The following is an 18304-nucleotide window of genomic DNA, read 5'->3' as shown; positions in this document are numbered from 1 at the left end:
TTTCTTCAGCCATATGTTTTCCTCCCTCTTCGATAATATTCCATTGCATTTTGACGTCATTCTGACCAATGGTGTTATTTCTTCAGTGGTTTGAAAGTTTAACTTTAATTGTAATCACCCTGTACATTGCTTACTAATCAGTCTCATTGCATACCACCTCCATGAAGGTACTAGAAAAAAATTAGATATGCGAGAGCCATAAATTAATATACTTAGTCAATTTCAGTTTGCATTTCAATAGCCTCTCACCACAGAACATTCTACTTTGCAATTAACAATCAGTATTCTCCTAGAGAATTTAAAATAATGTTGTATCAGAGTTCCTACTGGTAACTTCATTTTCATCCTGTGCGATTGAAAGTATGTGAGTGTTGCATTAAGAGACTCAAGGAGTATACGCAACAGCATCTTCAGAATGGGAAATAATAACTACATGTATACTACATGGATCAGTCCTTTCTTGTTATCATTATATACAATTTATCTTCGCACAAAATTCCAAGAAGCAAAAATAGTTCTCATTACTTATGATGCAAGAATTGTAATTAAGCCTAATGGAGTAACTTTGACAGTTGAGAGGGAAAATAATATTTTGTTCGACATTAGGAACTGATAGTATGCAAATGGATTGTCACTGAACTTAGATAAACTGGAATGCATGCAATTCGGTATTGCACAAATCCTTAAATCACCTTCAGAAATAATGTGTGAAGCTAAATCAATAAACAGAACTAAACATACTAAATTCTTAGCTGTTTATATTGGTAAGAACCCAAACAGAAAGACATGTGTTACACATCTTAGACGCCTAAGCACTGCAATGTTTATGTTATGGATAATGTATGTCAAACAGTTGACTAAATTTTCTTATTTGCATCCACTAATGTTTATCACATCATATTCTGGGGTAACGTGTCACTGACAAAACAAGTGTTTGTTGCACAAAAGTGTGTAATAAGAATAATATGTAGTATGCTTTCTAGAACCTAACATAGGCAGCTCATTAAACAGTTGGGCATACTGAAAACAACCTCAAGCACATTTACTCCCTTATGAAGTTTAATGTCAATAATGCGTCACAGTTTGAAAACTAGATCAAGCAAATTGTTTAAATGGTCACCCCATCATTGAGAGAGTGTTCTATAGTTGTAAAACGGACTCATTGTACATCATTGTGAGAGATCGCAATTATATGCAAATAACAAAACTAAACTCAGCAATGTTGTAGAACTCTAACACCTCACTGAGCAAATAACCTGTAACATAAATTGAGATTCATGTTTGGTAAATTCTACAATCATAGTGGTTTTTCAGCTCTGGCCTCTTTTTCATTTCACTTAATGTCATCTAAGGTAGTAATGGAACAAACATACCCATCACAAGACCTATATCATTAGAACAATGCGGTCTCCAATCTTGAACAAAGTGAGATTTACAGTGGCTTCTTTTATGCTGCCGAGCTGTCTGCCGATTCTGACATAATATTGTAGACAATGTAGGTCTTGTTCTCTAGAGAATTAGCCATGGACCCAATTAATATAGGCAACAGATCCACTCAACATGACAGTAACCCCAAATGAAACAGGTGATTCTGCATAAACCAGGTTAGGAAATACTCAGTCCAAAAGTAGTTCTCTGTATAGGAGAGTATAGGCTAAAACCCGTTTTGATGTTGTGGCAGGTCTTAGTTTCACAGCCCACCTTTGGGAAAGTGTGCCATAAGCATGCCATGTCAATCAAGAGACAATTACAACAGAAGTATGCTAGATTCCTTCTTCCCTGTTCTGTATGCCAACAGATATATGTTGTATTGTTGTGCAATGCTGACAGGCTTCGCTTCCCAATGCTGCGCTACAAACACATGATGTACTTTCTCTTTAGTTATCCTATTTCCATTGGACAAAATAACGTCTCATTTGTTGACTTGATGACCATTTATCTTCAACTAAGTGTTACTTTTTGTTTAATCCTTCAACTGGTTGAAAATCATGCCTCATAAAAATTGACTTTAGTTATCAGATTATCATTCATCAATGACACCCGTTGCTGAGTGTAATTCAATGTCTTCAGTTTTCATGGTGGTATTAATTCAATTCTTTAAGCATTAAAATCTATCTTCACACTTTTCTCCTTCATGTTTTAAAAAGATTTCACTTTGTCTATAGTACATGACTGTCAGGGCACACAAAATTTTCTGCTTTTTCTTCAATAACTTCTATTGCCATCTTACATGAAATTTATTTGGTGCTATCTACTTCAGTCATTATTGATATATCTAAAAACAAAGATGATGTGACTTACCAAACAAAAGCGCTGGCAGGTCGATAGACACACAAACAAACACAAACATACAATTTTGTGTGTTTAGATATATTTTTCCCTCTATTATATTCAGTCATTATTGATTTATTCCCATAAATTGGTTGTGCTTCATTCCTATTGGTTTCCTGTTTCATAACTTTTACTCCCGCAATTCATCACATTTTTTAAATTACATTTTACTTCAGATCCAGGACTGAGTAAATGTGTTAATATGTCCCATACCATTGTAATTTTTCTTTTAGAATTAATTGTAGATTTTGGTACTTCATACACCCAAAATCCAGTTATGGAATAACGATGATATGGAAAAGATTGATTGCTAGAAATATTTCAGCTTTTGGAGAAACAAAGTCCTTCTCCGGAAGTGGAAAACTAAAACACACACACACACACACACACACACACACACACACACACACACACAGCAAGTGCTTTTAGGAATTAAGGCACATAAGACCTGAGCAGCAATCTATATAAGGTAGGAAGTGAGTGTAAGGTGTGGGGTGGAGGGATAGCAGCATAAGTGTGAGGGGAAGATCTAGTCCTCCTTTGTGGGCTTGCACAGATGGGTGGGAATGGGTTAGGGCTTCAAGGTGCAGTATCTGAGGGCTGTGGTGGTGGTGGTGGTGGTGGTGGTGGTGTTGGTGTTGGTGTTGGTGTTGGTGTTGGTGTTGGTGTTGGTGTTGGTGTTGGTGTTGGTGTTGGTGTTGGTGTTGGTGTTGGTGTTGGTGTTGGTGTTGGTGTTGGTGTTGGTGTTGGTGTTGGTGTTGGTGTTGGTGTTGGTGTTGGTGTTGGTGTTGGTGTTGGTGTTGGTGTTGGTGTTGGTGTTGGTGTTGGTGTTGGTGTTGGTGTTGTTGGTGTTGGGGTTGGGGTTGGGGGGGGGGGGTCTTTTCCTCTTCTCTACGACCCTCCTCTCCCTTTCCCCCTCCCCATTCTCTCCACCCAACACAGGCCTCTAGATGCTGCACCTCTTGTCCACCCCAGGCCTCTTCGTTACCAACGAGTGAGGTAGCACAGTTGTTAAATTACTACTCTCACATTTAGGAGCAAGTCAGTTCAAATTTCCGTCTGGCCTTCAGATTTAGGTTTTTCATTATTTCCCTTAATAGTTCAAGGCAAGTGTCGGGATGATCCTTTGAAAAGGAAAAGCCTGATTTCCTTCCATATGCTTTCATAATCCGAGCATGTGTTCTGTCTCTAATGAAAGCATTAAACTCCGATCTTCCTTCTTCCTTCCTTCCTTACCCCCAATACCTACCATAGCTAGGTTGCTGCTCGGATCAGCCGCAGTTGCAGTTCGGCCTTAGGGCCTGGAGGCAGAGTGGCTGTGTGTGTGTGTGGGGGGGGGGGGGGGGGCACGCGCATGTTGTCTAATTCGGAAGAAAGCCCTTTAGGCTGAGAGCTGTCTTGTTTGTCTGTCTTTTTGTTGTGCCTGTCTGTGATTCAACATCCATGCTATATGGAGAGTAGCAATCTATCCTTTTCATAATATTGCCATTATTCCATCCTGGATTTTCCATTGTTAGATGAAATAAACTTGTAGACTTATTACGTCATCCTTCACCTTAATCAAAATATAGAACTTATGTTAAGAACTTTTTGAAGTCGTATCATCCATATAGAATCTTGTTGAACTCTGTAGCTGTTATCCAATGAAAAGTAGTTGAGGAAGACTGCAAGTAGGTTGATTGGGGTCCTGAAGCTATGACTAGCAAATCAAATTGTCTACACAGGCTGCAAACTGCCCCATCACCTCTGAGTAACTTAAAACAATAGTGAAACAAATTTGTATTAGTAAACACATAAAATGAAATACAAAATTTTTCTCTTTAGCACAGTTGATTGATTTATAAGCAGCCCAGAACAATATTTAGTTCCACTTTTTAACATTTTTTGTTTAACCCTGATATATATTGACATGCATTCTGTACATTCAAATCTGTTACAACAAAACTGTAAAAAACCTTCAAAGTTGCTCAGAAGTTTGTTGTTATTGACTGATGACTAATTTCAGACCTTTTTAGTCCATTTTCTTTCAAATCAGCCACTTAAGTCGTACTATAACATCTATTATGTTGAACGCTGGCCACATTATTTGTGTGTATCTGTGGACGCGCGCATGTGCAACTATGCTGTGCTGCAATCTACAATCAGCATCCCCCCCCCCCCCAATCCCACACGCAGACACGCATTCAGCATCCCCCCCCCCCAAATCCCACGCGCAGACACACATGCGCAAACACATGTGCACGTGCTGTGGGACCAGCATTCACATGTAATTCAGTGTTGTTGTATGACGTGGATGATTTGAAAGAAAACGGACTGAAAAGGTCCAAAACTAGTCATCAGTTATTAAAGACAACCTTCTGTGCAACTCTGACTTTGTTATAGTTTTGTTAAATCATTTCAAGTTGCTACTTGTTGTTGTCCAGCATGCTGAAAGCAAGCAAAAGCAAATCTGATAGAACCAATTTCCCGCAGACCAGTCATTTGGCCTCATTAAAGATTGTCACATGCGGGAAAAGCACTGTGGCGCTCGCTTTCACTTTTGTACTTAGTTTAACAACTCTTCAACAACTGAGCCTGGTGAAATTCTGACCCGTTTTGTCACACAAGAGAGAGGTCTGTTGAATCTCTCAGAAAATCGAGCGATTTACTGCCAGTACACTGTTCTGCATATTATTCAAGCTTTTATTCAATCTGCCCATTCTTTTTTTGAGTAATAATTTTCAAAAATGTTCTTGAATTTGTATCACACATTGCATTAAGGATTGCATTATGCTAACATCTTGAAAAATATGACAGTAATATCTTTCTAAACTGAAGATACTGACCTTTTTTTAATGGAAAATTATGTTTTTATCCTCAACAGTTTATCTATTTTTCTATGCAGGTAATTGGTCTTGGAGAATGGGGCTCTGAGTAATCCGTATGTGCTTCTTGATGTAATAATTGTCACTGGTGTCTGTGAATTTGCATCATATGTGGTGTTGAAGGCCACATTGTGCTACCATATTGAAAAATGTGGCTAGACTATATTAGTAAACTAAAAATACTAACTGTCAACTTACTTAGGAAAAATTATTTTTTGTTTATGTTTAAGTGGTTCCTATCAGTTCATTTATTTTTCTAAGCAGGTAATTGGTCTGGAGAACTGGGCTCTGAGTAACCCAAACTTGCACTCAAGCATATTAGAATCGGCAATGGGAAATCCACCATGTGTTATGTTTCGATTTGCTATAGGAGTGACAGTCTACTTGGTGATTTATGTGTTGCAGGTATGTAATATTATTTGATGATGATGAAACTCTAAGAAATAAGATGTGGAAATACTGATACAACAAAGAACTGCTAATTATCTTGTGTTTCGTAAAAGGTGATCTACACACATGACTACTGGAGGCTCTCCTCTTGGTTTATTCATCAGAAGAGATATATACAGGGCCCTCCTCAGAAACAGAGGACACTATCTTATGCCCTAATTCCAAAGTGAAATATGGGCCACCCCATTCAAAGTTCTGACTATCACAGAGTCTACTGTATAAACACTGTAGCAAAGCCATTGGCACACTTGCTGCTCACTCCACAGGTCCCATCGCAACTGAATCAAACCAGGCCTGTGCCAGTGTATAATATGGATTCTGGCATCATCTTGTCAGGGGGTACTACTGATGACAAACGCCTTCTGGTTAGTGGCACCAAAGTGTTTGATTGTAATCGTGCATCAGGTATTTGGTTCCCGTACTGATGTTGGGTGGCATCACTACATCCCATCTGCCCCAAGTAGCAACTGGTGGGGGAGAATGCACAAGTGGTGCATCATCTGGAAGAACTGGGAAAGGTGACGGGTCAGTGTCCATGGGTGTTGCTTAGGAATGCTGAGACAGGAGGAGGGTTGGTGGTAGATGCATGAGACACCATGGGACTGGTTGGTCCACCAAGCTCAGAGGAATAGGTGGCTGCTGACCAGGATGGCATAGGCAAAGTTAATTTCAATGCCATCACAGAAGTGCATGGGGAGAAGCCACATTATACATCATGACCTACGGTGCACAGAGGTCATCCCATGGACCCATGTTGAATGGTGCGAGACTTGAGAGCCTTACACCTGGGTGCCCACCTGGAAGAGGGAGGCCTCGGTTGTGGTGTGCACTGACAGTGGTTGCAGCATATCCAAGGAGGTCATGCCAGTCATGCAGCCACTCCACTAGACTGCAGCCCGTGAACAGTGTGGCCCTGTAAGTTGCTAGAAAACTGCAGAGGATGTTTGGTCCTGTTGAAGCATGCGAAAAGGTGTGGTGCACAGGTGTTCAATCCCATAACAGGTACATAACCATTCAAAGTCATTGGAGGTAAATGCCATTCTGTTAACAGAAACTAAATTTCTTGGATTGCCTTCAAGGGCAATAATTTTTTTCGAGGCTGTGATAGTAGCTTCAGTAGTAAACTGAGTCATGTGGAAGGGAAGTCAGAAAAGGGATTAATTACGACTAATCACATGAAGCCCAGAAAAGACCAGCAAAATCTGCCCCACAGTGCTGGTCCAGGAAGAGCTGGGGAGGTGCAGCTTGATGGGTGTGAATGGCAGAACATTGGTGGACCAGGCCCACACGTCAGAGTCAGTATCTGGCCAGAATATATGTTGCCCCAGCAAACTTTTCATCTGGGCCATGCCCGAGGAAGTGCAACACTTATGACTGACAAGAGGAAGGAATCAGGATGTGGGCGTGCTCCTCATCCGAGACCCAAATCAAACCTCATTGTTTTAGTGTAGTGTAGTACATGCCGCAGTGGCCCATGGAGATGAACTTCAGGCCTGGGAGTAGGGTCTAGTCACCCATGTTGCACAAATTGAGTGATGCAATGCCATATGAGGTTCTTGGTGGTGGCAGCAGTGACGTTACATGATGTTAAGAGAAGTCATCAAATCCAGATATGAGTTAAGTTGGAAACACGTCAATTCATACTGGTCAAAGATATGGGTCAGGTCCTATGGGGCATCAGGACAGCACATCATCATTTATGTGTAATGTTGCTGCTTGATAGTGGATATGATATTGAAAGTTAAACAAGTACAGCATCCAGCACTGGAGGCAATGGATGGTTCAGTCTGGTAAGCAATGCTTTGGGCGAATGATGATGAGCAATAGGTGATTACCCATGACAAGACATAATTTATGTCCATAAAGGAATTTTTAAACTTCTGAAGTGCATAAATGATAGCAAGAGTCTTCCACTCCATTGAAGAATAGCATTGCTGAGGAGCAAATAAGGTCTTGAAGAATACACACTAGGACAGTCAGTGCAGTCTGCCTATTTATGGGACAGGAGTGTACCAATACTGGGGGGCATGTATCAGTTTGTTACTACTAACAGAGGCAAACCAGAGCTGAATGTCGTTGAACATGGGCCCCACTTAATGCAATCTTTTAAAACGTGGAAAGCTAGTTGGCAGCACGGTATCATTTGAAACCTGTGCCCTGGCTTCGTAATTGGTTCGGTGGGTGGGATTCTGTTAGGTTTGCAGTGAATCAAACATAACGGTTGATCTTACCCAGAAACACTTGTATGTATGTATATTTTATTCATGAGGCGCCACATTTTATCAATAGCCACCACATAATCAATTGGTTGCAGTCCATTTGCCAAGAGTTTAAACTATAAATATGTCAAGGAAGGTTGCATGAAAGAACACTTGCTGGTCTTCAGAACGAAAGCTTGAAGTTGTGTAGGTGATCCTGTTGAGCTGTACCTGTGATCAAAATATTGTCAAGGCTGTACCATAGGTGGGAATACCTTGTAATAATTGATCCATGAAATGTTGGTATTTGGCAGTGGCTAAAGAGATTCTGAAAGGTAATCAGTTATAACGGTAGGGGCATAGGGCATATTTTAGTCCAAGCTCAGTGGACAGAGACAGTGGTCATGCGTGCTTGTGTAAATGTGTATTTTCTTCTACATCTACATCCATACTCCGCAAGCCACCTGACGGTGTGTGGCGGAGGCTTCTTTAGGAGGCCTTTTGGCTGAAAGCTGAAATGTATTACAGTTTTTTCCTGTCTGTGACAGGAGGTGAGTAGCCATCTATTCATTTAATAATATTGTTGATATGTAGTACTAGGTAAGCTTTTGACACTGCATTCAAGGGGATTAGAAAACATGCCTCTAGGAGGTCAGTTATGTCAAATAAAGTGCCATGGTCTAATTTTGCAAAGATTTCATTCATGGTCAGTATATGGTAAGTTTTCACTTTAGCTTGTGCTCCCAACTTAAGAAAGTAGATTGGTTTAGCAAGGCTTGTGCCTGTGCAAACATTTGAAATTGCAATTCTTACTTAATTCACGTAGATTGGTGGTCCACTCTGCATAATATTGGTTGAGGCCCTTTTTTCACTGCCAAAATTCTAACCTTGCTGCAGTAACATATTTTTGTTGTCAAAAAAATGTTTTTGTGATAAAGCAAATATTGTAGACAACTCAAGATCTGCCAGATTAGTTAATGAGTCCATTTTCTGTATTAGGTGATGCAACTTGGGATTTCATGACAAGAACATGGCCTTTTGGCTTTCTGAGTTAGAAGCGAGACAAGCCAAAAACTATAACTGCAATTATCAGAAGTATCCCTCTCTTCATGTTGTTCATTAAATGGTGGAAAATCTGTAAGTGCAGGTGGTGCGGGAGTCATTTCTGTGCATTTGTTGAGCTTACACTGCACCTGTAATATAGCTGTCATTAACTCCTGATATTTGGGGTTTGTGTTAGTCGTTGTAAGTGTTTCATGGTTGAAAATCCACACACTTCGTAATTACAGAAATGTTCAAGGTCTGATTTGCGTGTGACATGGGTCATAAGTTGTTGACACATTTGTGAAAGATGATGTACACACACTGCCAAGAAGGGGTGACACTATATAGGTTGCTCCTAGGAAACAGTGCAAGCTATGTTAAGACTGTATTCTACAGGAAATTCTGGTTTATACCATACCAAAGCTCTCGCTATGACAAACTGAGTCCGCATTGTAAACACCTTAGTCAATCTGAAAACGCATTCACTGTCATTCCACAGATCATGTTACACCTGTCTTAGACCCGTCCGGTGCTGGCTTATAAGTCAAATTCTGCCAAGGTCTTGTAGAGGGTGTTCTCGATTACAAGCACCCAGTGGGTAGTGGCATCACAGTGGTTGACAGTGATGTTGCACCAGGTATTTGGTTTCATTATGACACTGTGTGGCACCACTACACCGTGTATAATAATAATAATAATAATAATAACAACAACAGCTAAAATGCCTCTGTTGCAATATTTGAAGAGAGTCAGACACAGTAGAACTATCCTTACCATTCTGCCTTTTGTGACCTGCAATTATAATATGATGTCACTGGCATTTGCATTTTGTATATTAAATTGAAATATTTTATGTGAGAATATAATTTGGAATATTTTTGTGATTGATTATCAAATATTAACTCTTTTTTACAGTGGTTATTTGCCACAACAATCTATGAAAGATACATCAAGAATGCAGTTCAAGAATTTGTGGATCTCTGTTCTATGGCTAACATAAGTGTCTTCATTCTTGCTTCAGAGAATTATGGCTTCTATGTGCATGGAAGGTAGTATTTATATTGTCATTATCATCTAAAGTAGTATTAGTGTGTAAATTGTGGGTCACAGGTAGTATACACATGTGGAAAATATGTATTGATAAGAATTTGCTGGGTCAATACAGATAAGACCAAAATTCCAAAGTCATTGTCCATCTCCCTTCATTTTCTACTGTTTTTAGCAATTGAAATTTTCAGTGTGGGGATGTGAAGTAAAATGAACAATTTGATTACAATTATTGTATTAAGGGAATCTGTCCAGATTTCAGACACTATCCTAATTTGTGCCTCAAAAAATCTTTAAATACATTTGAAGCATAATACAGAAAGAGAGGTGGCTACATATACAAAAATGCAGTTGATTCAGGCTTTAATGGTTTATAAATGCTGTAACATGAAAATGGACCAAGAAATGCAGATGCTAAAGAATACTGACAGCAGCAAATATCTTAAACTGCCAGATACCATTTTAATGAAATTAATCAATTTTTGAAAGTGTGGTGTGATCGGATACATAAAAAGAATCTACTCATCAAGTGGCAGCAGGAGGGTTTGGAAAAGTCACTGAGAGCCCTGAGTCAGGGGAGACCTACTGGATAGAGAGGAAGAAAAGTCTGATTGCTGGGGACTGCACCGGATAAGATTAGAAAATGTGAGAGCTGAAAGGTGGAAGAAAGGGTGCGCAATACGAAGATTACTGCCAAAACATCATGCATAAGTTAATAAGAGCAAAAAGCTAAGAATATTAACACATACAATGTGCTTAACTTTCTGCTCTTATTAACTTGTACATGATGTTTTGACAGTAATTTCTGTGTTGCATATTGCCCTATCTTCCACCTTTAATCTGTTAGGTTTTCAAATCTCATCCAGTGCAGTCCCCAACAATCAGTTTTTCCTTTTCATCTCATCTGGTCAATCTATCCTGGCTCAGAGTTCTAGGCAACTTTTTTGAACTCTCCACATTTCCTAAACCTCACTAGTCCTTTTTGTTCACCTCTCTTCTTTCCCCTTCAACCCTTCTGCCAGACGAAGGAGCCACTGACTCCGAAAGCTTGCAAAGTTCTATGCCTTTCGATATATGTACCCCTGCGGCCACTTGGTGAGGAGATTTTTTATCTATCCTAATACATTAGATAACATCAGAAATAATCAGTTGTTGATAATATAATGTAAATGAATAAATAAAACATCTACTCACCAAGCAGCAGAAGGGGAACACACACACAAAAGGATTTAACTTTTACATGCTTTCGGAGCCAGTGGCTCCTTTGTATGGCAGAAGAGTTGAAGGGGAAAGAAGTGGGGTGAAGGAAAAGGACTGGAGTGGTTTAGGGAAAGGGGTACAGTTCAGAAAAGTCACCCAGAATCCCAGGTCAGGGAAGATTTACCGGATGGTTCTGGAGGACTTTTCTCCTTCCCCTTCAACTTTTCTGCCAGAATAAGAAGAAGCCACTGGCTCCAAAAGCTTTTAAAAGTTAAATCCCTTTGTGTATGTGTTCCCCTGCTGTCATTGGAGAGAAGATTTTTTTATCAATCAATTACATTAGATATCATTTTAATAATTGTATTCAGATTTAAATGAGAAGTCATTGTTTGTGGAGACTACAATGCAGATTTTTTGTCAGATGACATTGATTGAGGACATTTGGTTGGTGATGTCCATATTTATACATATGGCACATGAAAATACCAAAAACTAAGACCTAAAACAGTGTTTACGTCCTGGGTATACACAGTTGCAGCACATTACTGCGCTTCCCAATCAATTCAGTTCAGCTGCATCTGATCTTTGTGTTGTTCCCAGTCATGGAAACAAACAAATCAACCTCCTGTTCTATTTTGCACATTTCCACTCAGTATCAGCTAAAGGAATAATTTTCAGGGTTACCTGATCACTTAGAAAGTACTAATTGCCCAAAAGTGAGCAGTAATAGTAATATGTGGTATTCACTTGTGATCATCATGTTGATCTCTCGTCAAGGAGTTAGGCTTTTTAACTGCACAATCACATTGCATATATTCAGTAATGAAGTGCATTGTAAATAATCCATCATGATATCCATACCTACAACACTAGAAGGAAAAATTACCTTTATTATCCATTATTAAAGCTGTGAGTGGTTCAGAAAGGAGTTCAATACGCAGCAACAAAAATGTTTGATCATTTGCCCAATGTCATAAAATGTGTAACAGGTAACAAAGCAAGTTGTAAATCTAACCTAAAATCATTTGTCTTGAACAGCTCCTTGTATACCATGTACAAATTTCTATTAAAAATTGGTAGCCTTTTAAACAACTATTTTTTAAATGTAGTGGCCTGAGTAGGTCTAAAAAGTAATGTTTTCATTAATGATGTATACGTATCTTGTAAATTAACTAATTCCCCATTATCTCAATAAAAGGATCATTCAAATGATCTACAGAACATGTAACTAACCAACTCTCTCCCTGCCTCCTCCCCCCCCCCCCCCCCTCTCTCTCTCTCTTACACACACACACACACACACACACACACAAAACTACATTCTGCTGACTATTTATTGATTCATTTGACCACACAGTGACACAACATGCTGCTGAATATATCATGCTTAACTTCAATTGCAGCATCCCACCCTTTTATCTAACTCCTACCAGAATTACTTGCCTTGCAAAAATGGCATCTGGGGTGTTGTGCAGATAGGGTATGGCTACAGGTCACAGGATGTCATTCATGTAGTTCACGCTGAATGCAGTGCTCTGGACATTCACCAACTGTGATTTGTGATTGTACCCAGTAGCACCCCTTACCAGAAGGCCATGCGTTGGCACTGTATCTTGTGCAAATTCAGTCCCTCCTATCTGTGGCGAATCAAAAAGCAGCCATCATTTTGAAACAAATAGAACCTGGATTCATCTGAAAACACTATCTGATGTCATTCCTGTTCACGGTGACATTGTTCTGCACTCCATTGTCATCTAGCACATTTCTGCACATTCGTCAAAGGTAGGCGGAAAAGTGGACAACATGCACGTAACCTGTGCTGTAATAAACAATGATGGACTGTCAGCCCTGATAGTGTACGATGTGTTACACTGTTTCACTGTTGTGCCAGAGCTGAGGAGGAAACAGATCTATCCTGCAATGCCATTTGAATGAGGTGTCAATCTTCTCAAGGGACGATCTGAGTGGTGCAATCTGACCCATCTCTTCATGTTCTATGGCCTTCTGTGAACATCTGTTGCTCTGACAAAACACTTTGTCCCACACAAGCAGCAATTTCCTGGATGGATGCATCACATTCTCTCATGCCAATAATGCGCCCTCTTTCAAACTAACTGAGTTGATGTGTATACGCTTTCGAGGCATCCAACCTGTTTGCTCAAGTCACACTGCGTTCTGCAGAACGTACTAATGTACGTGTCCTGTGAATATTAATGTCCTGTCTCTAGTCATTCAAGGTGTTCTGTCCCCCCCCCCTCCCCCCCCCCCCTCCCTGAAAAAGAGTGTATCGTCTAGTCTTTTGGGAGACATTCAACATTTAAATTCACTCCCTCCAAATATTCAGTTTGTGATGGAGGTAGAAAAGGATATGACACTTCCCTCTCTGTACATTTTGGTAGAAAGGAAAGCCAGTGGAATACTAGGGCATAACATGTACCACCAACCTATTCAGCCTCCAAGTTTTCACACCCTGCAACTTTGTGATGGTCCATTGCACATACTGGTTTGGAGAGCACATATTGTTCCCAATCCTGATAGTGCACTGGGTGAACTTCTAAATCTGAGGAGATTTTTATGACAGAACATTTATGCAAAGAAACAAATTCAGCATAATTTCCATCAAAGTTACTCCAGTCCAGGGAACAAAATGAAGAAACAGAGGACTCCATTATCACAATATTCTTGCCATACTTCAGTGGTAATTTGGAAGATTTGGAAGTAACCTTAGCAGACACAGCATTAAATATGTCTTTCAGCCAGACGTGGAACATTTGTGGATTCTTTCAGAAACAATCTCAGTCTTAGGAAACAAGGCATATAAAAATGTTGTATATTGGCTAGACATGTCACATGATGCAAGACTGTTGCAGTGAACATCATTATTATACACCCATAGGCCAAGTGGGTAACTCTGCTAGAGTAGGACACTGTCTTAGCACAAGACATCATATGATCTACTAGACGAGAAAGAGTATAATCCCAGTTTCATCTTTAATTGCAATTGGTTCAGTTTTGACATAAATACAGCCTAGTTTTGGACATAATTTGTCTTCTAATTTTTATCTTTGTATGAGCTAGGTTCGTGAATCAATGTGGCTAGTGATTGTTGTTATTGCGAGATTGTGATAAAGGAGTTGTTTGCTGCTTATAAACATCTGGAAGCAGCATTGGCAACTGTCAACTTGCTTCAAAATTGCTGCTGTGAATTATGCCAGTGTCTGTGTGGCAGGGCTGTCTTCTGTTGTTAACACATCTGCCTTCTACTTTTCCGTCAGTCACAATAGAAACACTTGCATCTGGTGACTTGCAAAGAGAAAAAAAACCTGTTGAAGTCACATGCTGAAGTAGTGAAACCATCAGGCACAAAGTGCCATAGCTTGAAGCCATCCAGCCAGCAAGTAGATGACTGGTAAGATACCCAAAAACCAGAAACCATTCCATAGTACCAAGACAGAAGTCTGTGAGTGTAATCCAAAATAAAAATGCCAAGTTGTTATACTAGAATTGCAATGGAGTGTGATTGAAGGACTCATTTACAGAGAGCAAGTAATGGCTTGGCAAGCTACATGGGACTTTAAAGCCACTTGCCAGAGTCCGTACTTGGCTAAGACCTACTTGCTAGACAGCATGCTTGGTTTACTTGCTGCTGGTGCCTCGTGTGTATGTAATCCAAAGGCTCCAACTCAGATACCTCCAACTCAGATACCACTGTGGTGTCTGCCTTGAAACTGATATAAGCATCATAAGATATTAACCTGGCAGTGCACGCACCCGGAAACAGGACGGCGGTACACGCAGCAGGTCTCACAGCCCCTTGCAGTTTCTATCTTTCTGAATTTGCATTTAGATGTATATTATGGAGGGAAGCGTTATTAAATGAAGTAATATCATTAAAAATCAGTTTAGTAAATATATTTAAGGGATAAATTTAATATTTTGGTTAAAATATTTACACAAATGGAGATACATGAAATTTAGCTGTTATCAAAATAATGCATGTATTCAATCAGATATTTTGTCAATACAGTCTTGGCACATAGTAACAGAATGTTCAAGACAAATGTATTTCATACAGTTCTTACAAATATATCTTGTTTTTATGTTTTTGCTTCTGCAGTCCACACACCGTCCTCATGAAGTCGCAGTTGATTCCACTTCAGAAATTTTCACACTGCAAAGCTCTCCAATTTTCTCAGTTATCTTCCTTGGCAATATTTTTGACATTACTCTTTGCTGATGATGATCATGCAGAAACACAAAAGAAAGCTGCCTCAAAAACTCTCTTTTTCTGAGTTGTTCTTTCTGATTTGAGTTGAAAATAATAACAGCATTTATTGCAGCTGTGTTCATGATGCTATAAAAAACAACCATTGGCCATCTTCTTGTGTTTCTAGCTACATTATATGTTGCACTCATTCTGTCTACAACATCAACTCCATCCTTAGTAAGGTTATAGAAAGTGATAATTTCTGGTTTTTTATCATTCCCTGTATTTTCGTCAATATTTCCATTGTGGTGCATTGTTGACAGTAGTAATACCACTCTATTTTGTTTCAGCACATAAGAGACTAAGGTGCAGTTTTTCTGAAACCCAAACATAGATGACTTTTCTTGTTGGTTTTTAGTGTTAATAAATCCGTTGGTACTTGTCTCTTGTTCTTCCTCAGGGCACCAACGATGGTCGTATTCTTCATAATCAATGTGTTTGCAAGCTCGTAACTTGTAAAATAATTGTCGCAAATTATGTTGCGGCCTGTATTCAGGATAGGTTGGCAAAGTCTCTGAACAAGTTCAACTGGTCTGTTGTCCTGTCTGTAAGGGCCTTCAGGATGTTGCCCAACATACACCTCCATGTTGAATGTTTAAAACATTCTGGCATCCACTGCTGCAAAAATCTTTATTCCACACTTGTTTGGCTTATTTGGCATGTACTGTCGGAATCTGCATCTTCCACAGAATGCTTCTAGTTTTTCATCAATTGTCACGTATTCAGAAACTGTATAAGCCTTCTGAAAGTTTTCAACAATTAGACTGAACACCTGTCTTATCGCCGCCATGTGATCTGTTTTCTCCCTTTCCATTCTCGTTTGTTTATTGTCAAATCTGAGGCATTGAAGGAGAAAACAAAATCTGTTTATGCCCATTGTGAGATGAAATATTTCAACTCCTGTGCCATCTGTTCTCCACAAATCTTGTAGACTTAGTCGATGGGCTCGCATTACACCAGCATAGTACAATAATCCCAATAAGGCCTTTATTTCAGCTTTATTAGTTTGTTGTGCATCTCTTTCCCTTGAAAAGTTTCCCTGGATACTTTGAATGTACCTATTAGAACAGTCAATGAGTATGTGTATAATGTTTTCATCAAAAAACAGTTCCCAGCACTGTAGAGGATTTGTAGCACTTTTCGCAGCACCTTTCGCACCTGGTAAATGAGTTATGATGTTATGATAACATGTGCAGGGGTTCTTTGGTGGAGCACGAGAGTTCCATAATGTTCCATCTTTACCGACAAACACAACACTGTCAGTGCCACAATCACTGTCTTTTGATTCATCACTCGACGTTTTTTGTTTGGTGCCGGAATCACTTTTCCACTCTGGATCCTGGATTTCTTCAAAGTTGATTTCTCCATCTTCAGAATCACCAGTGTCACTTTCAGCCATTATTACTTCAATCAAGTTCCTAATTCTCTCCTCCTGTGCCTCGTAAGAATAAGCCACGATGCAGTTACAACACTTACAACACACTAAAATAAGGTACAAAGCATAAAAAAATCTGTTCTACCACTAAACTAAGCAGATACAGCAAATATGCGCAAGCGTGAATAACCTTGGCGGAGCTATCAATAAATTGACACCAATGCATGCAGCTGGCCTGTGAGACCCTTGACCTCTTTGTTGTGAGCTAACTGGAAGCTCTATTGTTGAAATACCAGATACACCATACCAAACGACTCCTATTACACTCAAAGGTACTGAGAAGATAGCTTCTTGGAAACAACATTCAACATTGCATTAATGTGAAAATATCCTCCTTGGTCTGACAGACCACCTGTGTGTACTGACGGGTTAAATCTGTTTTAGATGTGGACAATAGAGAACCCTTGTATGGCGGAAAACTGTCACACAGCAGTGGCTGGGGGAGAAGTGGGGGAAAGAGCCATTTTGCAGGGATCCTTGAATGCAGTCAACTGCAAATCATCACTCATGTTGGCACCAACAATGTCTGTCACCTGGGTTTGAGACAGTTCTTGGTTCCTTCTGAGGACTGGTACTGAAAACAGCTAGTTCATTTTTGAGGTGCAGACAGTTGTTGATTTACAACATCATGTCAATAATTTATCGAGATTATTTCGTCTGGTCCAAAGTAGAGCTCATCTGTAGATTTCTCAGGGTATACAACATTATGGAACACAGTGGTGACTTGTAAAGTTACCTTGAATAAATGCAGTATACAACACAAATGATCACTTGGGTGACAGAGTATGTCTGTAATGCATATTGTTATTTTCTTAGTTTTGTGGAATCTTCGAGACTTCCCAGTAGATATACCAGTTTTGGGTAGAGTAATATTGCAAAAGAATGGATATCAGATGTGGAGAATGAAAAGCTAAAAATGTTAGTTGTTAACTGCTGGGGTGTTCATAGCAAAGTCCCAGAACTCACATCTCTCTTATACGGCTGTCTTGGAGCTGAGAGTTATTGAAACCGAAAGTGGAGAATAGGGAAACTGTAATGGCACACAGGAGTTGATTAGAACCTATGGGAGGTCAGTTTATAGCAATAGTTAGTGAGGACCCAAATGAATCCAATAGCAGATTAATATTGTCTTGAGGAGTTCTGGATAGGGAAATTGCAGCATGTTATCTTGGACGGAGAGTCAGATACAGAAGTAACATCAGGCATACCTCGTGGCAGTATGTTGGGCACCTTTCTGTTCATATTGTACATTAATGATCTGGCATAGAATTTTAGTAGTACCCTCCAACTTTGTGAGATGATGCACTTATCCATAAAGAAGCAATATCTGGAAAAGCTGCACAAATATTCAGTCTGATCTTGATAAGATTTTAAAGTGGTTCAAAGAGTGGCAACTCGCTTTAAATGTTCAGAAATGTAAAATTGTGCACTTCACAAAATGCAAATTTGTCATATCCTACAACTACAA

The 18304-nt window shown here is 39.5% G+C and overlaps 1 protein-coding gene across 1 annotated transcript in view; it reads left to right on the top strand.

The window, feature by feature from the left end:
• LOC126263663 (meckelin) overlaps nucleotides 1-18304 on the top strand; it is a 206375-nt gene that overhangs the window by 135047 nt on the left and 53024 nt on the right. Inside the window, exons 10-11 of the mRNA XM_049960771.1 lie at nucleotides 5460-5600; nucleotides 9803-9936. Coding sequence (XP_049816728.1) covers nucleotides 5460-5600; nucleotides 9803-9936 — 275 coding nt within the window. The remainder of the gene's footprint in view (nucleotides 1-5459; nucleotides 5601-9802; nucleotides 9937-18304) is intronic.

The sequence above is a fragment of the Schistocerca nitens genome, chromosome 6 (genome assembly GCF_023898315.1).
Source record: "Schistocerca nitens isolate TAMUIC-IGC-003100 chromosome 6, iqSchNite1.1, whole genome shotgun sequence".
Classification (NCBI taxonomy): Eukaryota; Metazoa; Arthropoda; class Insecta; order Orthoptera; family Acrididae; genus Schistocerca; species Schistocerca nitens.
This window is presented reverse-complemented; position numbering and strand designations above follow the sequence as displayed.